At 36.5% G+C, this 26,315-nt stretch overlaps 1 protein-coding gene and 1 pseudogene across 1 annotated transcript; one reads left to right on the forward strand and one right to left on the reverse strand.

Annotated features, from left to right (window-relative positions):
- Positions 1-313: 313 nt before the first annotated feature.
- Positions 314-25,941, reverse strand: SUPV3L1 (Suv3 like RNA helicase). The gene is made up of 15 exons (XM_006915562.3): positions 25,567-25,941; positions 17,889-17,966; positions 17,377-17,484; positions 16,191-16,305; positions 14,867-15,035; positions 13,115-13,226; positions 10,996-11,073; positions 9,780-9,871; positions 8,667-8,847; positions 8,042-8,135; positions 6,975-7,194; positions 5,698-5,778; positions 5,175-5,351; positions 1,608-1,750; positions 314-794 (listed from the first exon to the last, which is right to left on the reverse strand). Exons 1-15 carry the CDS (start codon positions 25,838-25,840, stop codon positions 359-361), a joined length of 2,358 nt encoding a protein of 785 aa, XP_006915624.1. The 5' UTR covers positions 25,841-25,941; the 3' UTR covers positions 314-358.
- Positions 7,376-7,495, forward strand: LOC112482759 (annotated as a pseudogene).
- Positions 25,942-26,315: the final 374 nt, after the last annotated feature.

Genomic DNA, 26,315 nt, shown 5'->3' on the forward strand with positions numbered 1-26,315 from the left:
ATTCCATCCATGCCATCCTCAGCAATGGTGCATGAAACTGGTCAAACAATTCACCAAACTAATTTTATTCCCATGCAGAGTTCCTTATAGTGCACTGTCTTAGTGCTTATACTACAAATGACCATTATATAGAGTTAAATAAAATCTCTAAGACATCCTACATAGTTAAAATGTAGAAACAAACAGCAGTTTACTCATCTTTAAGAATTAATGTTTCTGAGAATCCCCCTCCCCCCCCGCCCACACACACACAAACAGTAAATGATAGCCACAGTACTATAGTATGCAATAAATCCAGATGAAGGGGGGAAAAAAGATTTTAAAATATTTTTATTTGTAAAAATAAAAATATAAAAAACTAATCCGAATCAGGTTCCTTCTTCTTTCTTCTTATCCCTTTTGAGTAAGTCCCAGATTCTGTTCTTTCCTTGCCATGCTCAGTTTGTTGTGTCAACCACTCCTTTTCTAGCTGTTTCAGGATGTCTGCAGTGAGGAGTCCTTGCTGCACCAATCTGGAAGCAAGGGATTTCTCTGCTGCATCAGAGCTGGGTGGTTCCACAGCTTTACCCCCTCCAGTTTTGGTAACACGTAACCTTCTAGTTTGGCTCTTTAATGTTCCTGACAAACGGGACTGGCTCTCCGCTGACAATCTCTCCAAATTCAACAGCTTATGTGTCTCTGAAATTTTAATCAGTTTGGTGATGTTGTGTACACCCTCTTGGATAATGCCATCTAGTTCTTTCTGGAGGTCTCGAACAAGGCTGGCATCTGGGAACATATCTATAAACCGGTAGCTGGGAAAAAGACGTATTATGTTAAAGTAACAGCTCTTTCAACAGTTGCTGAACTAATCTCAATGACAAAAATCTATCTTGACACTGATTAATTCCAAATGTTGTTTTTGCAGAATTTGTCTAGTGCTTTTGCTCAACCTTTACTTCTACCTCAACACACCGAGGAATATGTCAATATGATAGGTCATCACTCCTCTCTTAAGAGATTCCAATATGCTCCCTTAGTGGGACATGCCCCTCCTCTGAGAATCACTATTCTAGAGGAGCATAGCAGATCCTTGAATAACATTGTTTTTTTCAATGCCATTTCATTATAACATTGATGAGATACCAGAGGAACTTAAATCTTGTTTATATCAACTAGCCTATGGTAAAATTGGTTTCATTCTATGTCCTTTCACTTAAAGTGGAAGAATCTATCAACAACGTTAACTGAGGACTTACTCTACCTCTCAAATGTTAATGTACAAATGAATCACCTGGGAATTTGTTAAAATGCAGAATTTGATTAAGACTGGGTGGATTTGATAGTGTCTACTTCTAACAAGCTCCCAGGTGACACCAATGCTTTTGGTCCAGGAACCACCCTTTGAGAAGCAAGATCTAGTGGACCTTCTCACTTACTTATCTTCACTAGAATAAGAACTCCGTAAGTCATTTTTAGAAAGGGGATAAACCAGGCTCATCGGTCTTTATTAACAATAAACAAATTAGGCAAATATGTGTCTAATTTGAAAGAGCAAAAGACCATTCATAAAACCTTTAATTTGCCCTGTTAGAAAAACAAAGGCACACAAAGAAAAAATTTGATACCTTAGCCACAGGTAAAGGTCCAAGACATCGTGGACAGCTTCAAGATCCATGAGATCTTTAATATTCTTAGGTGGAAGTAATGGCCATTTCATGTATCGGCGTAACCATGAGGCAAGGGCAGTCCTCCGATACACCCTGGCAAACTGAGAGAAACGGTGGAAGGAGTTTGGTAAGAGAATCAGAATTCACTTAACTCTGTGATTAGAAAACAAAAAAAAAGAAAGCACAACAAAATATTAACTGTAGTTGGGTTTCAATAGGCAGGCTGGTTTCTTTCCTTTATATTTTTCTATATGTTTAAGACCACTTAATATTTTATAAAAGAACTTTTTTAAAGAAAGAAGAAGAATTTTCCTCTTTTTACAAAACCAGGGCAATAATATGGGCATCGGAAGTTGCACAAGAACTTACTTTTCAGGGCCTAAGTCTGTTAACTTCTATGATTTAATGTTCTAAGTTCTGGGCAGACAGTACCTAAGACTTATTTCTTAGTAATAGTTCTATAACCTCTAATATGAGCTTAATTATCTGTATCTTGTTAATGTTCTCCCTTATTATAAAGAAACTCTGTGAGGTGGCTTAGTACAGGCTAGTCATGAGTCAACCAAACCAGTAAAAAGATGCCTCTTTACCAACTGTGTGAGCTAAGTCACCACTCTTGCTTCAGCTTCCTCAAGTACCATAAGACTACCATACCACCTTCCTGAACCATAACACATTGCTGGAGAATGGGCTTTGAAAACCATGCTGCCCCCCAGAAAACATTAGGCATTATTACCCATCACAATATACTACAGGAGACAGGAATATATCCATATAAGACCTCTCAAGCAAGAGTTAAAATATTTAGCATCAAGAAAAAGCTAATTCCAAATGGTCCATTTCCTAATTAAGGAAAATTATCTCTAAATGTTTAACCTAAGGTCAATACTTCAGAGGGAGGGCAGTTTTAGACTAATTGTGGTAAAATACAGTAGTTCCCCCTTATTCTTGGGGGATATGTTCCAAGACCCACAGTGGATGCCTAGAACTGTGGATAATACTGAACCCTATACATTCCACGGTTTTCCTAAACATACATTATCTATGATACTGTTTAACATATAAATTAGGCACAATAAGAGATTAACAACAATAACTAATAACAATTATAACAATATACAGTAATAAAAGTTATATGTATGTGGTCTTTCTCAGCAAACAAGCACAAATTTCTTTTTCTTTCTCAATTTCACAGGTAAAAGATTTTACTCTTACCTTAGATCTTAGCAACCTCAGCATATGTTTTCTTTTCCTTTTTAACTAAATTGAGCACTTTCACCTTTCCACTTAAAGGAAGTACTTTACAGCTTTTCTTTGGCATATCCAAATTGCCAACATTACTACTATTGTGCTCTGGGGACATTATTAAGTAAACCAAGGGTTACAAGCACTACAGTACCTCAACAGTTAGCCTGATAACCAAGATGGCAACTAAGTGTCCAATAGGCAGGTAGTGTATACAGCATGGATATGCTGGACAAAGGGATGATTCACGTCCCGGGCAGGACAGAGCAGGACAGTGTAGGATGGCACAAGATTTCATTATGCTACTCAGAAAGGCATGCAATTTAAAATTTATGAATTGTTTATTTCTGAAATTTTCCATTTAATATTGATAACCAAGATGGCAACTAAGTTTCCAATAGGCAGGTAGTATATACAGCATGGATATGCTCGACAAAGGGATGATTCACGTCCCGGGCAGGACAGAGCAGGACAGTGTAGGATGGCACAAGATTTCATTATGCTACTCAGAAAGGCATGCAATTTAAAATTTATGAATTGTTTATTTCTGAAATTTTCCATTTAATATTTTCAGACCAAGGTTGATCACAGGTAACTGAGACTGGGAAAAGTGAAAACAAGGATAAGGGGGAACTACTGTAATGGTATGATTTTATTAAATTCACTAGGGTACATTCTGCTAAATTTAATAAATGCCAAGTAGTATACCCATGAAGAATGGAAATGCAACAACAATAATCTGCTAAGCAGGACATGAAAAACACAAGTTCTCTAATAAACGCAGTGGGCTCAATATTTTTGGCCACAAACAACTAGTGAAGTCCAATAAGAGCTAAGTACAGAGCTGCCCAGAGAGGGGAAAGAGAGGCCCATCCATTCAGATACCTTCATCCAACAGACAGCCTTAAAGGAGCTCCATGGAGTACAATTTCAAAAACACTGTCCTAAGGGACATCAGAGGCCACCAATAGGACTGAGCTCTTTTATAGTTCAGTAATGATGGAAATCAAGAAAAAAGAAAAAATCTCTACATTTCATATTGTAAACTTTAACAGAACACATAAGCAACTGTTTCAGAGGCTCCTTACTCCTTAGTAAAATGCTTCTGCTTCATTAGAATAGATCAAAAATGGTATAAAGGGGGTCAAGGCCATAGGCTTAAGCTCCACACAGTTCAGTTTAAAGCCATTAAGATTCTGTTCTATAAACTTCAATCTTATGCTAGTTAGCTCTCTCACAAATGCCAGCTCAAAGTAAACATATTTTATAGGAAAATACCTAGATGTGGAAGACCTCTAAGACATATTAAAGGAAAAAGAAAAATGCAAGTTGCGGAATATTCATTATAACATTTATGGGAAAACACACCCACGCAACAAACCAGAATTTCTATATGTATACTTATGTAGGCCAATACAACGAAAAAGTCTGCAAGGATACAAACTGATAATAGTTATGTCAGAGAACTGAGATTAGAGGTGGTAGCCTAATTTACTATCTGTAATGTTTTAATTTTGTGCAAAGAGAAAGTATTTAAATTTAAAAATAAATTTAGAACTAGAGTTGATAAGAACAGAGCTAATATGCTGAACACTAGGGTTTATAGAGAAGATGGCAGCAAATCTACAACCATGAGTCAGGAAAAGATTCTAAGAGACCTTAGGGTTTAGCAGGGTGGGGAGAGCACTCCAAGCAGATACAACAGGGCAAGCAAGGGCCCAAAGAGGAGAGAAGTCATGGCAAGGAGCTGGAAGTTCAGCTTCTACTACCCTTCCCTGGCTCTCTTGTTTGGGTGAATCTTCAGAAGTCAGAGATTTGCATCCCTACTTAAATAAGGTAAAACAAAAAAGACTGGACCCTTGATACCAAATTCATACAAGACAGCAATCTCTGGCTCAGTACCTTATAGCTAAGAAAACTGAGTTTTATTGCCACTACTAAACCCCTAATGCCCCCCCTCCTTTCCAAAAAATATTACCCAACACTGATAAGGAAAAAGTTTATTATTGGGCAATGATTCCCGTCCCTTGAAATAAATTGTATTTATTTCTGTTTTACCTTCTTCACAAAAGCTACCATATAAACCCAAATACAAAGCAAAGGTTCCCCTTTCTCAAAAAACTTTTTTCAGAAAAAGAGTCATTTTATATTTAAGTTCTTATATAGTATCTCATATTAAAGGGTATTCTCCAATTGTTTTATTATGAGTAACAAAGTATTGTTTGGGGGAAAATACAACAATCTGAAACAACTCAAAATATCATAAAAATAAAGGCTTACCTGTAACAATGAAGAGCAGACAAAAGGCTGCTTCTTGTTAATAGGGGCTGTGCAGAAAACATACCTCACCCGTAGACTTAAAGGAATATGCTGGATCAACTCTGCAGAAAATTTAAAATCATCCATATTGCAGACAAAATACTGGCCATCAACTTGTGAAAAGTCTACAAAAATATCCTGAGGCAGGGGAAGGAAAGATATTTTAAATTACTGGACTGCCTAACTGGACATAAATAAAGTACTTGAGTCTTTTAAAAAAGACAATCTCTTTAATCTATAATGGACTTCTAGAAAGGCCTGCTTTATTCATTGCCTCCTCAAGCTAACAGATTCCCCCATAGCTTTCCCAATTTGAAATACTCAGACAAAAGTCCCAGAAGAAAGTTTTCACTTTCAAGGTAAACTTCATAAATATCAACTTCACAAAAATAGACCATGCATTCATTCCCAATGAGGTTAACCAGTAATTGCCTGACACATCAACATTGTTAGAAAAGATATTTAAAAGTGAGTTTCTACTTACAATGAGATTAGAAAGTGTTGTATCAGGGAGATGGTAGGCAAACATTTCAATCTGTTCAGCAGTTGGATGAAGACCAGCTGCCTTTAGAAAAAGGAAAAACAAACAATGAGCTTATTTTTTTAAAGGACCAGTTTTCCTAAATTATTTCAAGATAAAGTCCTACTTGAGAATTTGAGTAAAACAGAGAAAAGCATCATCATTTTCTCATTTATTAGCAGTTAGAAAAAACAATGAGATGATTTAGTAAAACTAACCAATTATACTCACTGCATAATTATTCAATCTTTCACTTACATTTTAGTTATATTTCTAAAATCTATGACCTGATTAGGGTACCAAAATGCTTTCCAGGGTCTCAATTCTCTCCACTGAACAAAAATAACAAGGAAAACTCAACTGCTTTAACCAGGATAATAAAATATACATACATACATAAAGTATAGGAGAAAATGTCTAAACTGGAGGACAGTTTATCTCCTTAACTGTATATTGCAGTGTTAAGAAATGCCCACAGGTAAGTATAAGCTGGAAAGAAAAGAGAGAAAGGAAGTGAGAATGAGAAAGGAGAGAGATATGAGCAAGGTGGGAGGAAGAGTATGAGCTCAAGAAATGAGGTACACAGGAGAGAAATGAGGGTGCGTCATCATCAACTGCACTCTTAACAAAAGCTACAACATGATATCAACCATGGCTTTCTCTCAGGAACTTTTCCTTGCATTATCTCATTTATATTCCCCTTTATCTAGGGTCACTGAAAAATGGAAAAGCCATGTTAAGTAAATTTTCCAGGCAACTTTAAATTCTAACGGTTAGTTTATTTAAAATATATACACTTCTGCCTCATTAACTACACTAATCAAAATTTAATTTTGTTCTTATTGGCTCAAAGTTGTATTGCTTAGTGCTGTTTTTGCCCCACATTCAAGAGTTTTTCCTACATCCAAGCTTCTGGCAATTTTTCAGTCTGCTAACATAGCTGTATGCTCACCTGAAACAACTGTGCCCCTATCTCCAACACTGCTAGATTACAGAAAGAACTAAAGGAAAATCAGGTTTACTAAATTTGTTCAACATGGATCTTTCACTTACACACTATTCTCAACCAGAAAAGGATATTCTCTATCCCTTTCCAAAGCAATAAGGTAGGGCTTTCTTGACATGATTTTCATGGCATAAGATTTATTTGTTTCCAGGTATTTGAGGCAAGAGTTTGGAAGGCGGGTGAAGGAAGGAATGACTGTCCTCCACAGAGAAGTAACTAACATGTTACACCTTACCTTTATAGGATCCACAGGCTTATTCAAAATTTCCTTTAATAAACGGAGGTCTTCTCGATTCATTGTTGTAACCTCTCCTTCTTTATATTTTGAACTGAATCTACCAGCTCTTCCAGCAATCTGCAAAGCTTGAGAAGTGGTGATTGGTTCTATTTCCTTCTCTCCCTTTTCATTGACACTGGGCTTTAGAAGGGAGTAAAAAATAATTCTTCTTATGCTCCTGAAATAGAAGTAAAAGATCTCATAGTCGGCTGTATGCAAAATCCGCCATCATTTGAGTCACTGCAGAAATGCTCACCCTGATTCCAGTTTAGATCTATCTACAATCTTGCCCCATTTTCAAAATAAGGAAAATAAGTTTGTTGGTAATTCTTTTTCTTCCCTTTAAATAGAATTTTTTTGTCTATGGCCATGCCACCCTGAACGTGCCCGATCTCATCTGATCTTCAGAAGCTAAGCAGGGTTGGACCTGGTTGGTACTTGGATGAAAGACCATCTAGGAATACCAAGTGCTGTAGGCATTAAAAAAAATATATATATATAGTATTTTTTAACAACTATATAAATTTACTAAAAATTATCAAATTGTACATTTAAAATGGGTGAATTGTATAGTATGTAAATTATACTTCAATAGGCTATGGAAAATAACTTTTTTAGAAATAAAGAACATAAAGTGTTCTCAGGCTGCTTTTAAAAGTTGGCTGCTATTAACAGCTTTAAATAGTTTTCTGATTCATTCCCCAGGAAGAAACATTTAGGCTTAATATGGTTACCCCTAGAGATAACAGCTAGCCCCACATGTGTAATAGGCACTCACACACTTGTTGACTGAGAAAGTGAAAATAAAGTGAGGTAATATAACAGGTTAGCAGTGGCTGGGAGCAGCATTCAGCTATGTGATTTTTTCTTTTTACTCCCTTAACAGATATAAGCAAGATAAATCTCAGATCTATATAATACCCCTTTTCCTAAATCAAAGTGTTTGGTCATTCTAATGCCAATTAGAAATTATTTAAATGCCATTTAACCCAATGAATATCTATAATTGTTAACAAATTACTTACAAATTAAGTCCCATGCCAATTGCATCTGTAGCAACCAGGATTTTGCATGGATCATCAGGATCATTAAACTTTTTTGCTTGAGCAAGTTTGGTCCCTAAAATAAGAACAATTTATGTTAAATCAGTATTCTCAATCTTTTACTACATCACACTAAGCAGATCTTGGAAACTCTCACCTCCTACTCTCTCTATTTTTATAGATAAAACTCTTATTGTTTCAAACTTATTTCTTTATATCCTCAAGGAACCACTTATTCTTTGTTTCCATCCCTTTAAATATCCCCACATAGAGCAACACAAACCCCCACCACACTAGGACACATATTAACAGATTTCAAAACTACAACTTGAAGAATTTTACCAAGTTCATATTTTAATGACATTTCTGTAAGAAAATCATCAGCTCAACATTTATAGTCTAATGGTAAGAGCCAGAAATAAATAAAATACTTCTATCTCCACTAAGATGAACTAGAGAAACATTTAATTTATACTGACCTATAACAAACTACCAATATATCAAGCAACTTAAAATTCAGTACCTTTACTGTGTTTTCTATACGTATCTCAACATAAATGGCAAAAGTGAGATTTCATATTCTGTCATGATGAAAACCAGTAATTACCAGGTGGGAGACTGCCATATATAACAGCTGACTCCAATCCCCGAATTTCAATTTGTCGACTCACAGAATAAATATCATTCTTGCTAAAACAGACAATGCAGTCCCCAGGCCGAAGGTTGTCTAAAGATTCTAGCGCATGATCCAGCACAGAAATGGGGGTAAGCCTCTTATAGTTTCGAACCTATAATAAAGACATGATGATATTGTAAAATAACACACTTTATTAAGTGAAAAACTTGCAAAGCATTCAAAAGTAGCTAAAAACCAAGTTCCAATGTTTTTCAAGGGAAAGTACAGGAAAACATTTGGTATTTTTTAATTAATAAAACATTAAACAATGTTTCACAAATTTTCAAAGCATTTTCATTTATATTTGATTTTCATAGCAACTAGGTAAGTTCAAAAGGGTTACTGACTGTTGTTTCCATTTTATGAAAGAGTAAAATAGAGCCCAATAAAAGATCAGATCTAATGAGGATTTTTCCAGTTCTAGACTTCTGTGATTTGTCTAAGAACACAAAACTAATAATAGCAAAGTCAAGACTAGAACCTAGAATTTCTTCCACTACATTACACACTCTCTCTCTCTCAAGGCTGAATACTAAAGTAAAGGACGAATTTTAAAATACTTCTTCATCTTATAGAACTCTGGTAAAGAAAACTAAAAGTAGTATTAAAAGAAAACCAGTTACTTCCTACTCCAAGAATTTGAAAAAAAGGATACAAACCATCTCTAGCAATTAGATATATATCAAAGGCCCCAATTATCTGACATCTGAGACTTTAAAAACCACGAACTTTTGCTGAGCCTCAAACTTCCAACAGTTCTGATTTACTTAATTTTAAAGAGATCTGTTTAAACTCCAGAACGTTTTGTCAAGAGAAGATGATGAATCTCCTGTACTTTGGAAGATTCAAGGTATGATGGCCACCCTGTCAGAACTTCAGATCATGAGGTTCAACCAAATATGTATGATCTAGTTAACCACGAGGAAATGAAGCCTTTTAGTTAAGTTTTGATTTTTGCCACTGTCTGGGGCCAATGAAGCCAGTGACTTGGTACTCTGGGCTATTTGCTAGGCCATCTTGAGAACAATGCATATTATCTAGTACCTCTACTTCCTCCCCAGTGGTGTACATAAGCTCAGTAACCAGGTCAATAGCAGCAGCCTCTCCACATAAATGGACTTCTTTAGCACAGAGTCCTGTTAAATGGAAAATCACAACTTTTAAAATTTAAAGATATAAAATTAAATATGCAACACTTTACATAGCAAAAATATTTTGCTTTACAACTATTTACCTATCGCTTTATAATTTTACCAAGGGTTTTCATAAATATTATCTCTGATTTAAACCTCAAAACAATCACCTTCTTCTAATGGGCACAGATTATCTCCATTTTTATAAATCTCAGGGCTTTTAAATTGCTTTGGCCAAGGTTTTCGGTCTACTAGAGGGTGATGCCAGCCAGGACTAGAATCTGGCATTGTATGGTTAGTACTGAACATCAGTCTTATACTTGTGTTTTTCAAATTAGACTCCATGGAATCAATGAGGTGCCTAAGAGGCTAGAGGCTGGGTAGTAGAAGGAAAAGCTCCTTATCCCTGAGCAAATCCACTTTCATCTATTTTACATTATAGGCTTCAGTGAATATTCTTTGTTTGAAGAAAGAATTCAGCTATTTGTTTCTAAATTTGGAAACACCTAGCCTACAACATGCTGATCAAAAATTCACTCCAATATCAAGCAGCAGAAACATTCATTCATGTCCATGGACCTCAAGAATTCCACTTCCAGGAGCCCCTAGCCTAAAGAAACAATAAAATAAATAAATAAGCAAGCTATGGCCACAAAGATTTTTACTGTATTATTAATAATAGGGGAAAATGGTCAACTCTGTGGAAAAAATTATAGTACAGCTCTTCAGTAGAGGATATGCAACATTAATATGTGGTACAAAAAAATATGTATGAAACAACTGAAAAAAGCAAAATACAAAATTTGTAGTCACAAAATTTATAGTCACATGCATAAGAAAAAAGACTGCATGGAATACACCAACATCTTAATAGCTGTTGTGTTAATATGGTGAGATTTAAAAATTTTAACTTTAATTAAATGGTTATGCTAACTGTGTAATATGAAAAATGGACTTCCCATTATTAAAATAATAACTGGAAAATAAAACTCACACTTAGCTGAGTGTTTCGTTTGCTGTGCCAAAAAGAAAGGATCTAGCTGGCTCTACTTGGCAAGGTCAAGCAGATAAATGCAACTCAGTACAGATGTCACAAAGTACAGGTTTACAGCAGTAAGACCACTAACCTAGAAGTGCTCTGGTCCAGGCCCATCCTCTGGCTGGGTCTTTAATCATTTGAATTTCATCAATCACAGCCACTTCATCTTAAAATAAAAAGCTATCATCAGCAATATGATCTACATAAACAGTATTATAAACAAATTACAACACCAAATTTCAAGCTTTCATCACCACCATAATCATCATCATTGATCATTAAGTGCTTCTTTTCTGGCAATCTTATTCTAGGTGCTTTACGATTTTGACTCATTTAATCCTCACAACAAACGTATGAGGAAAGTCATCACCATCTCCATTTTACAGAAGAATAAACTGAGGCCCAGAGAATTTAAGTCACTGGCACACGCTTACACAGTATATGCGGTTAAGTGTGAAGATCAAAAAACATGAAATTCAAACCCAGGCCATCTAGCTCCAAAGTCCATACTCTTAATCATTCTATTGCACTGCCTCCCAAATTAAACAGGTTCATTTATTTTCTGCAATCTCAGAGGCTGCCTGAAGAATCTGCCTAATATCAACTAACACGCCTACATGGCAGTCAAAAAAGAAAGTATCTAGGCTTTCAAAAACCAGGAGTAGATAACCCTGCAGTAAATGACGCAGCTCTACCACAGGAACCCAGATGGGTGCCAGGAGCAGAAAGTAGAGTGGACAGTGTAATTCCCTGAGCTTCAACTATACTCATTCTTAGGGGTTTTAAGCTCATCACTATGACAAAAATTAGTGCCTCATTTTATTTTCTAATGTCAAAATACTTCCAACTATATTATTTTATTCTAATTTAAGTCATACAAATCATATTTTAATATTCTTCCTAAAATAACAAAGAGTTGAGAAGAGCACATTAAATTTTAAAAATTTAATATGCCCACAATGATACTTAGGAAACAAAAGAAAGTTAATTTTATACTGAAAACCCATCAGATTAAAAATTACTTATCACATCTGGGTATATGCAAACAAGATTAGAAAAGAGAGAGTAGAAGAGGGAATTTTGATTTTATAAACTTATGTGCTATTTAAATTTTTATAATGAATTACTTTTATAATGAATTAATTTAAAACAAACTATCCTTTTACTCAGAAAGTTAAGATTATTAAAATGAAAAAAGCAAACTACAAAATAGTACATAAAGTGCTCTAATACATAATAGTACATAATGTATTACTCTTATTTTATTTAATATACACACCTACACATAAGTATATGCATGCATAATACAAATATAAACTCAGAAAAAAATCTGAAAAATATACATCACGAGGTTAACACATTGATTCTGAATGGGTAGGATTGGGAGAGTCTGTTATTTTTTTCCTTCTCCTTTGCATTTACTTTTATGTAATTAGTTAATATTCATTTAAAATATTTTTAAAACAACTAGAAGTTTACTGCAGTTCTACATGTAATAATGAAACACTTTAAACAACCTAAATGTCCTTTAATAGAAGAATGAATACTTTTAATCATAAGATGGAATACTATGTAACAGTTTAAATGAGTAAACTTGATATATGTACTTATATATATATATAATTATATATGTATACATATGATTATATATATATATAACAAGACTAGATCTAAAAAGTATAGAATAAAAAAGCAAATGTGGAACAATAATACAATATGATAATGACATGTTTTAAAACACACAATCTATATAGCATTGATAAATAATATATAGATCAGTGATATAAAAAAGACAGGAAAGATTTACACCAAATACTTGATAGCAGCTGGATCAAAAGAAGGGGGAAGGAATTGAACTGAGGTACAAGGTATACCTTATACTTGTTAACATTTTAGTCCTTATAAGAGGAAAAGGAAAAGAACAATCAAAAGCAAACATGACAGAGAGTTCTGGGCCTTTATTAGTGATGGTTGGTACTAGGTATCTGTTGAACTATTTTATTCTATGTCTCAATTTAAAAGTTTTTTCTAAAGTGTACAGATGAAACTTACTGGATTTCGTTAATCAATGTCACCATAAAATAAATAAATAAACAAACAAACAAACTTTAAAAAGTTTTTTCACAATATAAAACATTTCATGTTTATCAGTATTTTAAAATAAAAAAATACTAAACCATAAAGTTTTTTAAATGGTGTATACATACAAGGAGTTGTGACACTGCACATCTCAACGGTACAAGCAACATGGGCCGCCTGTTTCCCATTTAGCTCTATTGTCACACGTTCTTCACCTGTCACCAAGTCACATGGCACACCCTAGGATGAAAAAAAGCAAGCTAGAATTATTTTCACCTTGAAAACAATAGAAAAAAAGAAGTTTCGGATATTTAATAGAGTATTCTCTCCATTACCATCAAATGTATGTCTAATAGCTAAAACTAAATATTCCCAATCCTTAAAACATTTTTTTCATAAGATATAAAAGCTAGTCTCTTACATAACCTACATAAACTTGGAAACATCTTAAATGAGCTAAATTCTCAGGTAACAAAAGCATAAGAAATTATAGCAGTTTTACTTTTTAACTCTGTACATTTCTACACTATTTCAGTTTATTAAAATAAAATGAACATGAATTGTTTCCATATTCAAGAACATTATACATAAAATTTAAGAATGTAAAGTCTTCCTAACATAATTCCTTGAGAGAGACCAACACCAATGCTATATTAGAGTGATCGACCACCCCGGTTCATCCAGCGCTGAGGGGTTCCCCAGGACAAAGGACTTTTGGTGCTAAATCTTGGAAAATCCAGGCAAGCAGAGATAGCTGGTCTCCCTAGTGGCCTGAACCTAATCAACAGAAAATATCAGACATATCCAAACTGAGTAACAGTTTACAACTGACCTGTAGTAGTTTTCCAAAATGTAAAGGTTATGAAAGACAAAGGAAGACTAAGAAATTGTCCCAGATTCATGGAAACTAGAGACATGACAACAAAAATAGTGTGAGACCCTGTACAGAATCAGGGTTAGGGGTGGGGAGGAAGGAGAAGGAGAAAGGGGAATGGGGAGTGATGTTATTGAACTGACAAAATTTGAATATAGACCATGGATTAAATATTTGTATTCTATCGATGTTAAATGTCCCTTAGATAAATATGCTGTGTTTATGTAAAAGAAAGTCTTTATTCTGAGGAAATATTTTAAGTATGGATAAAGAGGCAATTATATAAGTATGTATGCAAATTATACAAATTATTCAGAACAAAACAGAGAGAATGCAAATTATCTACCAAAACTGGTTAATCTCACATTATAAAGTCCTAATAAGACAATGAACCAAATTTTATCCTAAACTGTTTAGAAAAATGATGCTTCAGACCACAGGCATTCAGTCCTTTTCAGGTTTGAAAAGGTGGTGTTGGTCTTTATCATTAGTTCTAGTTGATAGAATCAAAGGTCTAATCTAAAAAAAAAGGTAAATTAAATATCATAACAGAATACTGGTTAACTCTGAGGAGGCAAAGGAGGGGTTCAACTATATCAAAAATATTTTATTTATTTAAAAGGCAAATAAAACAAGGATAGCAAAATGTTAGAATCTGATGGGAGTGTGGTAGTAGGTCCAAGTTATTTTTATTATTCCTTGCATATATCTGTATATGTGAAATATTCTATATCACTGTATTTGATTCATTCTAATACACACATTTTTAGAATACATCTTAACAATTGATGGCATGTCAGAGTCCAGTTGGCAGTATCTTTTTCTTTCTCAGTTGTGCATAAAATAATGGTATATCTTACAATTGATGGTTTCTTAGGTGCAATACAGCAATTTTTGTTATTGGTAAATTACTACATATGCCCTTTCCTCCCTCCCATCTTCACTCGGATCCACCTCCCCCACAAAATTAACAAGAAAAAGAGTGAGTATGTGGTAATACACTGACAGCAGCATTACTCTTTTCGAAGATCTCATGTGCCAGTAATTTTAAAGGGCCACAATACACTCCAGATTTTGCTGACAAGTATTTCTGGATTGCATGATAAGTCTTTCCACTGTTTGTGGGGCCCGAATGGAAAATTATCTTCCGCTGTATGGCTCTGGCTTCTTGGTACCTAAAAGATGAGCAGGTAAACAGCTTAATCTCAATAACCTCAAAATCTATCTTGGCAAAGTTATCAATTGAAAAAAATTCCAATGAAACATCCTAACGTTCGCAAGATAACATCTTTGAAAAACTTAATTAAATGACAAGTATCATATCCACGCTAAAGTAACAACTGCTTTCCAAGAATGACATTTACAAACTAGAGGACAGAAAAATCTGAATGCAAATTAATTTCTTGGATATTTTTGCCATTGTGCAAATCCCTTTTCCTCAGTTACTTAAAATAAGTTTAAACTGCTATCAGCTCCATAAATATGTTCACATCATGTCCATAGCTCTAAACACATGATCCTATAAATGAGTATTCCCAGGCTCCTGAATTTCAACACATACAACATAATGACCTCGTCTTCTGCTTCTGGCCATGATAGACTTGCCTTCCCACCATAAACAAGTACAAAACTGGACAAAATACATGCAGTAGCTGCTTGGGTACATGACGACAGGTAGTGCAGAACTACCGGCCCTGAAAGAGAACACCTGAGCCCTACTTTAAGGGAAGGTGGAATCCAAGCAAAGTACTATAGTCCCACTGAGCTGAGCAGCAGAGATCAAGTTGAGAGTTGCTGAAGCAGCTGGAACTTAAAGGACAGAGTGTGGAAAAGAAGAAAGGCTGCAGTGGAGGGGAAGCCTTGACGTCTATATAGGAGTTCCCTGTGGGTCGTTGGCCAAGGGCTGGGCTAAACATGTACAGAGCCTAGCAGAAACTAGCTTGCTAAGGGTTTGAACAGAAAGTCTCAATGAGGTGGCAAAGTGCTAGGAGATGCTGGAGTTCCAGCCATGGTGGTGGTGAGAGAGCTCATTAACACCCCAGGCATTCAGCTGAGACACCAGAAAGGCCACACCTGAATTATAAGGACAACACCCCTAAAGTAAGGGCTACTCTAGATCTGTTGTAATAAAATCTAAAACCAAGCTGGATCAGGATAGAGAGAAAACACCAGTTAACTGCCTGCCTGAGTTAACTGCCTGTTTTTCTAGGGAAAAAAATACAATCTACACTCTTTACGATTTATCATCCAGCATAAAAAAAAAAATAATAATCATTAAACTCCCAAGATTAAAAACTTAAAATTTCAAATCTACGAATGAAGAAACTAACCAATTAGGTGGTATCCTTAAGTCACTGATTTTACGTAGATCATCCTTACATTCCAACACAGGAAATATCTGTTTTGCATGTCTCAAGAAAAATGGAAATAAATCATCCACATGAGCTGGAAAATAAAACACTGCATTAATATGTGCAATCTACATGTTATCCATAGCTAAACTTAGTGAAACTTTTTTCTTAGAGAGCTAAGTTAGGCAAATATCGCCAGGAGAAAAACAAAAAAAAAACAAAAAACAAAACAAAACAATGAGCTAAGTTAGGCAAACATCGCCAAGATAAAAACAAAAACAAAAACAAACAAAAAAAAAAAACAAAACAAAAAACCCTGGAGCACGGAACTCTACCTTTTTCTGAGATTCTGCTTTGTCTTACATGTGCCTCCTAATTTCACTTATATTTTCTAGGAAAACAGAAAACTGGCTGCCAAACACCATGTTCTAGTCCTCCAACTCAAACAGGTAAAGATCAGCATTGCTGAAAGTTAAATTAAAAATAAAGAACCTGCAAATATACATTAGAGAGAAGGCCTGTCGTTACTGAAGAGAACTACTGATGCAAACATTTTTTAAACTAGAAATCACTGCAAGACAAAGTATGAAAGTAAACTAATTCCTCAGTAAGATGTCTCCACATCTTAGTGGCTCTGAGGAAGATGGAGCTGCATCCCATTATGCTTTGTATCCAGGTTCTACCTCAGCGTTTGACACAACATAAAGGTCTAATAGTCAAATGCATTTAAAATATATAACCAAAGCCAAGCTGCCTATGGGAACAAAATAACGATGTCCTTACATTTTCTTCTTTTATGGCAAGAACTCTCCTGATATGAGGAAGAAAGAAGCCAGTGGCGAAACAGATGGAATCTGCTATGCATTAATTCTATCTTGTATGAAAGTTCATTTCACTGTGGTCTATATTAACAGATAGTGAAGAGCAGATAGTGATAGATCAACTCTACCTCCAGTCTAAGACATATGGGTGATTTAATAACTAGCTCAGGGACCAAATATAAAAACAAAAGGGCACAGACAGCCTCCTATGCAAGCACTGAATTATTTACAGAGAATGGTAATGGGGTCTATTTTAAAACAAATAAGCCCTGAGAAATGAACATGAACCATGGGAAGAAACAGAAAGTATATTCAACAGGATTTTTAAAAGTATAAACACTTACCTGCACTGAAGCAAATATCATTCAAAATAATGTGAATGTCCACATCCAGGGAATGAGACTGCATGATATAATTTCTAAAGCTTATGAAAGCCTGGTGGAAGAGGCGAGCTGCAAGAAACAAAATCAAAATAGGCAGGGGTTAGTTTTCATTTCATTTCTCTTTTTAAAAAGTACATATACACATCACTCTAACTCATCAAAGTGTTTGTTCTTGTTTTGGTAGTACAGCTGGTTTATTATGATCTGGGTTAAAACTAAAATCCTAGCACAACATGGAGGAAAGCTGAACACACAGCTGCTTTGCTGTGTGTGTGGCTCACCAGGTACATCTTGCCGATCTCCTGCCCAGGGAGAAGTAAAGGTCTAAGACATCCTCCAGATTATGTCCAGGCTTCAGGAGGTGTCACACAGTACTGACAAAGCTGTAATCTACAGGAGGTGTCACACAGTACTGACAAAGCTGTAATCTAAGATGTAATAAAATATCTCTAATGGAATGTTATTAGCCTTACCATCAAGTCCATAGTCGGCGCTCAGTTTCTGAATTTCTTTCCTCTTGTAAAATTTGTCTAAGATCTTCTTTACTTCATCTGGAAGAAAGATATCAAAGCTTAACATTTGTTTAACATTTGTTTTCCACATAGAGAAATGCCCCAAAAACATAGCACCCAAGACAGCAGTCTACTGAGCGTTGCAAGAACTTAAAAGGTTTTAGTTAACCACAAGCTCTTTATAGTTTAATAGTGAAATAAAGTGCCTAGAAAAATTATAAAGTCAAACAATATTCCTATTATACTGCAGAGGAATAAGCAAGGTGCTTCAGATTAGACACTGACCCTAGCCTCTGTCAGGCCACTTGTAGATAACCATGTTGTTTTTACTTACAACCATTCTGAACATCTAATAGTGAGCAACTAAAAGTATCTAGAAAGACAACCAATACTGCAAGGACCAGATCATTATGCTTTTATGCAAATGACTAAAGGAGCCAGAAATGTTCTTTAATTTGGAGATGATTTTAGGGAGAAAAGATTACACTTATCTCATTCTAGATGGCATAATTTAAGTCAGTACGGAAATGAAGGAAGCAGACTTCAGTGGAATTTATACAAGAACTTCCTAACAATTTAGAACAATAAAAAGGGGTTGCCTCACAAAAGTGCCAGCTCCATGTCGCTGAAAGGACTCAAGCAAGGCTTAAATGACTATATTTCAAGGATGACGGCAGAAAAATTACAGTGCTACAGGGGAGGTTGAATTAGATGTCTGTGAAAGTAACATGAATCAATAATTTTATAAGTGAAAATATTTTAAATTAATCAAGCTGAGATTACATTACCATTAAACATGTTAAAATACTACTGCATTATTCTGTAGAGATAAACATTTCAGCCACACACTCTACATTTCTGAGAAAGTAGGCTAAAATTGAAGATATATTCTTTGCTCATGAAACAGAAAGGCCAAGTGGCCTATATCTCTACCTCCCACAAAAATAACCAACTGCATTTTCAAATAGCCAGAATACACACAACACTCACTGAAGGTATTAAGTCTGAATAAAGCATCCCACTAACAAAAATTTGTTCTGCAGAATGAGAGAATTTCAAAATCTCTGGTTTAGCCATTATATTTGCCCACAACTAAATATGATACATATATATCTATCGCAGGCAGTTATCTGATATTTCTGGGTTTCTGTTACTTTGTACCCACTGGGGGCAACAGTTTCTTTGCAGCAATAATGGAAAAATCAGTGACAAATAAAAGACTGGAATAAAGCACATGCAATTGCTTGGGGGAAATTCTGCTGACCTATAAACTCAATACAAAGTGAAGACATCAAATTATTTAGAATTAACCCTTTTTTTTTTATAACTAACACTCAAGTGTTATGCAAGAATCATACTTTACTCAATTGAAAATGCTTAAAAAATATGAGGCTCCTCATGTTAAGTGAAACTAGTCAGGAAATACCACATGTTGTTGTATCCGTTTATATAAAATATCCAAACAGAAACAATGTTGACTAGTGTGCCATAGGCTAGGCAGAGGGACCTGGGGACTAGGAGAATGGGAAGTGATTGCTACTGGATATGAGATTCTTTTTGAGGTGATGAAAATGTTCTATAATTAGATTATGGTGATGGTTGTACAACCCTCCAAATATACCATTAAATTATACACTTTAAATGGATGAACTTTATGGTATGTAAATATTTTAAAGCTGTTTTAAAAAATGAATATTGTCCATATAAAAAAAGTGAGGTTTCTCTGTACCAATACTTTATTTTATCTACAAGGACATTTTCTAAAAATCTGCTATCATTTTTTAAAAGATAACTGCAAAAACATGGACACAATAGAAATAGTAGAAAGTTTAATCTACTACAGAAGTATATGTAAACAGGTGTATTTTTCATAAAAAATAAGCCTTTAACATTTTGCTGTTAACAGAATGACCTGAATTTTTTTTTTTTTTTTTTTTTTTACTTCTCATTAAAACCAACAGTGATTAAAACAGACACTCTCTAGATTTCCAGCATAGTAGAAATACTCAGTCACTACAACTTTTAACCAGGTAATAGCTTTCTTCCAACTTCCTGCAATGGGAGCCTGGGATTTAATGTCTGTGTTGGGATTCAAAACCACATTTGCTGAAACTAAAAGGCCCACTATAAACTCTAAGCCAGTTGCATTGTGTTTTAAATGATTCCATATTCTTTTGAAGAGAATACAAAATGATCAAGACAATCTACCAGAATCGGTTCTTTTCTAAAATATAACTGTACCTCACAAGAGTCTTTACGCAAAAATAATGATCCACTTTACTCCACTTACATCCTGATGAAGAACAAAGTAGCTATTACTACTGGCTTGGGACTGCTTAAACCTTATGATTTACTCATTTTTAAGAAAATGTTTTAATCACTTATTTCACTGTACTCATTAGTAATTAACTAGAATTCCATCTCAATACATCGAAGCTACATGCTCGCTTGAGGGTTGGAAAAGCAGATGGGAAGGTATGCAATTCAACCTCTTCCTAATAGAATTGAAAGGCCAAAGCCACAGTGGAAACACAGGTGGAGAGAAGTGATCAGAATAGGTTAGAAAATCTCTAGGATCCAAAAAGGCAGAATAAATCCTGAAGAGATTGTATCAAAGACCACTTAGCATTTAGTTCCTACCCCTTTAATACTACAACTAGTTTTACTACCCTTTATTAATACAAATTGTAGTATCCAAGGGGTAGGAAATACACAACTTTAGCACAATGAAGACATTAAAATTGTTAAAGATTTCGCTTTCTTTGGTTCAGTCATCAATTCAAATGGAAACAGCAGCCAAGAAATCAAGAGAAGGTAGAGAATTGGATGAGTAGCAATGGAAGAATTCCAAAAGATCACCAAGAGCAAGGATGTGTCATTTGAGACCCAGGCTAAGATCGTCCACATCCTCATATTCCCAACTACTACGTACGGATGCAAAAGTTGGACTGTGCAGAATGCCAATAGGAAAAAAAATGAAACATCTGAAGTATGGTGTTGGAGGTGAGCACTACAGATACCCTGGACCACTATAAAGACAAACAAGTGGGTTCCTAGAGCAAATTAAGCCTGAAACATCACTGGAGGCAAAAATGACAAAACTAAAGCTGTCTTATTTTGGCAGATCATGAAAAGGCACAGCTTGTTGGAAAAGACAATAATGCTGGAAAAAATAAAAGGCAGCAGAAAAAGAGGAAAACCAAATATGAAATGGACTGACACCATAAAAGAAGCCATAGACATGAGTCTACAGGAGCTGAGCAGGACTGTTGAGGACAGGACATTGTGGACATCATTTAATCACAGGGTTGCCAGGAGTGAGAGCTAACTCAATGGCACATAACGCATATTACTTCCTTGTCGTTGAATATTAAGACGTTCCAGAATATGGTTCCAGTAGTGATAGGAACTCATGCTGAACCTTTCATATCATCACAAAGAGAATTATAAAAAGTGGTACTAGATTTACTAACACTGCCACTACTGCAGCAGATAGCTGCATTAGAACAAATGCCTCTGAGCTTTCTGCATCTAGCTCAGGTGATGGGTGTGACAGAAGCATTAAGACTGAGAAGCCTCGGCTAATTCCCTATACCTGCAAATGAGTCTGTATCTGATAAATTTACAACAAATTACAATGACTTCATTAAGCCTCTGCTCTTTCATAAGGTTCCTCTTGCAACCAACAGCACGATTCTCATCCAGGAAGCTAGATGTGCTCTAGTCATTAAAGAGCCTAATAGTCTATACAGGGCCTATCTCCATAATCATGACCCCCTTAGCACTACACCCTAATTCTGTACTTCACAAGTCATATGCCAGAACACACAGTCCAGGTGTTTTGACAAGCAGGCTTCCCCAAAACTCTGACTCCAGTTCACTCTACTAAAAGAGAGGTAAGTGGCTTCAACCCTCTTGCCACAGCTCTACGAATCCAAATTCCAATCTGCACCTACCCAACTACTAGCACTAGAATCTATGACGAAATTACCACCACCTACCTCAACTAATCTGATACTTTCCCCCAGAGTCACAACTTCTAATAAAATCTGCCATGAATATCATTTGTTGCTCCCACCTCCTACAAACACGCTAGTGATGAATCAAAAATAACAAAGAAATCATGCTCTGGAAGTACATCTGTCACCCATGGTCAGCAAGAGCTCACCTAGCTCAATGCTTGGGTGCTACTCTCCTCCTTCACTGCTCCACCTGAGACCTCCCAAAGCTTCCAGCTTAGTCAACTTTCTCAGAAAGAGGAAGGCCACTCTGCTATCAAAAGCAGCTGTACTTCATTGCTGGAACTTCTAAACACTTAAATATTCATAAGAGTGCTCAAAAGACTTAAAAACTGCTCTGGTGGAGCCAGCTGAGCATGAGTAGAAATATATCTGAGGAATTTTACACCAGCTCTTGACAGCCTAAAGAAAGAGAGACTTAGAAAAAAGTCCCTTTTTTATCCCATACCCTAAAAATACATAATTTTGTTAAATCTTCACAGCAACCTATATCCTATATAAGTCCAGGTATTATGGACTTATATAGATCCTTATATAAGTCCCACATCAACCTATATAAGTAAGGTAGGTTATTCGGGCTCCTTGAGGAATAGTTTTCCCAGTTTCCACACATCACAGATTCTACTGCAAGGTGACAACCCCAAAACTTTTTAATTCCATTTTTCATATAGCAAATATTTAGTACAAATGCTAGTTTACATTTATTTATTCATCCCTTTACACTTTTCAAAGAGCTTTGCCAAACACGTTATAATTTTCACAATCCAGAGATGTAAGCAGAGAATATATTATTCTCATTTTACTAATTAGGAAATGGAGAAAAAGTAAGTAAATTGTAAATCGGGCCAGGCACTTAAGTGCTGCATGGCTATCACAAACATGCACCATCTTTCTACTTATAGTTGCTCTACATCCACATGGCTAAATATGTTACAATCAACCAGGAAAAAAAAATTACGTATGTATATACTGAGCACCTACTGTGTGACTAGAACAGTGTTTGGGACATAACAGACATTCAATAAGTATTTGCTGGGGGGATAAAGGCAGTGTCTACCTCATAGGGTTATTAGAAGATTTAATGAGTCACATGCTTAGAATGGTATCTGTCTAGCAAACACTCAATATTAGCCATTGCTATTTTTTAAAAAAATGAAGGAACCACAGGAATATTCTAGGCTGAGAGAGTAGCATCTTTAAAAGGTCCTAGAGCAAAAGTATACATTTCATCAATATGGCTGAAATATGGAGAGCAGCATGCAAAGAAGCTGGAGAGGTACCCAGGCCAAATCAGGTAGAGCCTTCCAGTCCACATAAGTGTGATGACTTTTTTAAACCAGGGACAACGGAAAAACATTAAACAATTGTTTGCAGGGGAGAAACGTGATTAGATCTTTTGAAAAGAACATTTTGACTGCAGGTAGAGAATGGATTAGAGAGACCAAAGGTGTTCAAGGAGACATCTGAGGGCTATTTCAACAGTCCCACCAAAAGCCAGAAGCTGTTAATTTAGGCTAGGATGGCTGCAGTGGAAGAGGGAAGTGAATTAATTCAATAAATATTTATGAGGTAAAATCAACAAGACTTGTCAACTAGACTTTCTGATTGTTAGTGTAGGGGACAAAGTAAGGGAAGAACCAAGATTACCAGGTGTTTGACAGCAGCACCTGGAGAAGGAGCAGGTTGAGGGGCAGATAACTTGTCTTGGACATGCAAAGGTCAAGTGCATGTAAGAAATCCAAGTGGAGATAACTGTAGGCAGCTAGATATACAGATCTAGGGGGAGTGAGAGGGGTCCGGGCTAGAGACAAAGATCTAAAAGGAATACTTACTTCAGGGAAAAGGAGAGAGAACGCAGATTAAGACAGCGGTGACATCAGACACAGCCCTGAAGCACACCAACTTTTGGGGTGAAGAGCAGGCAAGAGATTGAGAGGTGACAGCTTCTTGTCTCAAAATCTTATGTGAAAATCTGATACCTGAACCATGTGGCTATATAGGATTATAGTAATTCATTGTTCTCTGTAGCCCCTCTTGCAATAATGAAAAATAATTTAGTAAGTTCAATGTCTAAACCAATCCTAACCAAAGGAAATGAAAAATCACCTAGTAAATACTGACTCTGGGGAGTATCTAAGGATTCTCCATCAGAAGAATACCTGGTGCTGACAATCTTCATTCTATCTCCTTACTAGAAGCATTAATAACATTTATCCTTTCAGGCAAATTGGAATGACTGCACAAAATAAGGAATTTTCTGTATTTAAATCTAATAAATATGTCAAATTATCTCACACAAATTACTTTATCTTTAAAAAAGTAAAGTAAATGGGGAAATTGTTTTTTTTTAATGGGTTTAGAGCTTGTTTTGCAAGATGAAAAAGTTCTGGACATGTGTTTCACAACAATGTAAATACACTTAACACTACTGAACTGTACCCCTGAAAATGGTTAAGATAGTAAATTTTATATTGTAGTTTTATCACAACTGTAAAGTAAACAATAAATAGTAATATATAAATACACTATTAAAGTTATCAAAATAATATTGCCCCCAACTCCAAGAAAAGTGAAAGGTTTTGCTTAACAGTGGCTTGGAAGAATTGGTTAAAAAATAATATACAGTGAGAGCTCCATCACATTTTTAGTGAAAGTATTGTACTTCTGCCCTGAAAAACAAGATTTGACCCATAGGATGTTGTAGTCTACATATTTTAGCGTTAAAACAGGAGGCACCAATGTTGCTTGTTGAACTGAAATGCCTAGAGAAGGGGAGAGTGCCAGGTGAAGCTATAGCACTCCTTCAGCCCTCCCAGAGCTTCATTTGGTCAGAGGAAACTGCCTCAACTCCCTAAACACCCAAACACTAAAGAAGTACAGCCCTTTAATCCTAAATTCTCCTTGTAAACATTAACACGCCTCCCTGTCAAGTCCACTCAGTGTGAGTTTTGGGGACAAAACCCACCGCCACTTGCTGATGCTAAGCCAGTCCTTTCTTTCTGGAGTCTCGGATGATCATGGTGCTTACCACCCTCGGCAAGGACACCCTTATCATCCTCTACTTTGTATAACAATTGGTTATCCTTATGTCCTTCCTCCCCACGGCACTCACTGTAAGCTTCTGGAGTACAAGAGATCTGGATCTGAGTCCGGTTCCTCTTGACAACCACCGTATAGCCTAACACAGTGTCTGGTTTGCGTGAGTGCCCAGTCAATGACAAAGAATACTGGAAGAAGTCCTCCTCTGGCTTTTCACTGCCCATTTCGTTGCCCCTTGGAGACTATAGTTCTGAGCAGCGGAGGAGGAACAAAGAAGGATGCTAAAAAGATCAGTCGTACACCTAAAGACTCAAAATGGGTAAATCGTCCCATCACATGAGGGTTTAAAGCACTGAAAAGAGAGTGAAAAGGAAAAGGCCACTTCTGGGCAGCACATTAAAGAATCAATCAGACACAGGCCCAAGCCCTAAGGGGCTTACAAACCAGCGAGGAAGGTAGACACTGGCAACCACGATAACAACACTCGAAGGGTCTCCAGGATAAAGGGGTGCAGCTTCCTCACGGCCGTCCCTGGGATCTAAAGACACCACCTCGCCGCCCTCGCTAGCTCCTGCACTCACTCTTGTCCAAGGGGCGGGTTAGTTCGGCCCCGACATCGCCATCCGCGCTGGGGCCCTGAGGTTTCACAGTCAGCGGCACGAACAAGGACGTGTTCGGGGATTTGGAACCCCCTGAGGCAGAGGAGGAGGCGGAGGCAACGGCAGGAGCGCGCCCCAGAGACCCAGGATAGAGCCCAACGTGGGGCCGAAAGGCAGAGCAGGCCGCTGCCCAGTGGCCAGCGTGGCGCCCCACCGGGAGCCGAGCCCACAACAGGGCACTGCGGGGGAAGGACATCGCGGCCGCAGGCCCTAAAGTAGACTGGCTAGAGCAGAGCAGGGACACGGCGGCGGACAGAGACGCACACTGCTAGCGCCTACTGTTCGGAAAGACCCGGATCGAGCAGGAGAGCTGCCCAGGAAAACGCCCGACCAATAAAGGAGACGTAGTGCCGTAGGATGGCTCGCAAAGAAGAGGAAAAACTTAGGAATGAAAGCAGAAAAGATAATTCTTGTCTTCTCTCTTTCATTAGATATTGGAGCCAGCTTTCTTTAAACTTTAAGTTTAAGGTTTAAAGGAAAGAAAATAATCAGACACCTTTGGGGATGTCACAGATGAGAGGAGGGGGCCTACGAGCTGTGTCACGTGCCTCAAGCTGGCCCAGAGAGTAGCACGTGAGCAGCGCAGTGAGCCGAGAGTTCGTAATTGAGGTGGAAGGTACTGTCTGTGTTTTGAGCACCAGCATGGCTTGCAGACTTGAACAGTAAAAACT

The sequence above is a fragment of the Pteropus alecto genome, unplaced genomic scaffold (genome assembly GCF_000325575.1).
Source record: "Pteropus alecto unplaced genomic scaffold, ASM32557v1 scaffold155, whole genome shotgun sequence".
Lineage (NCBI taxonomy): Eukaryota > Metazoa > Chordata > Mammalia > Chiroptera > Pteropodidae > Pteropus > Pteropus alecto.

Excerpts from the sequence above, each read along its gene's own strand:
- SUPV3L1 (XM_006915562.3), bottom strand. The coding sequence starts at position 25,840 with ATGTCCTTCCCCCGCAGTGCCCTGTTGTGGGCTCGGCTCCCGGTGGGG. Across the intron at positions 17,967-25,566 it reads AACCCGCCCCTTGGACAAGA|ATGAAGTAAAGAAGATCTTA; the intron begins GTGAGTGCAGGA and ends TCTTTCTTCCAG. Across the intron at positions 13,227-14,866 it reads TCGAAAAGAGTAATGCTGCT|GGTGTGCCATGTGACTTGGT; the intron begins GTCAGTGTATTA and ends TTTTCATCCTAG.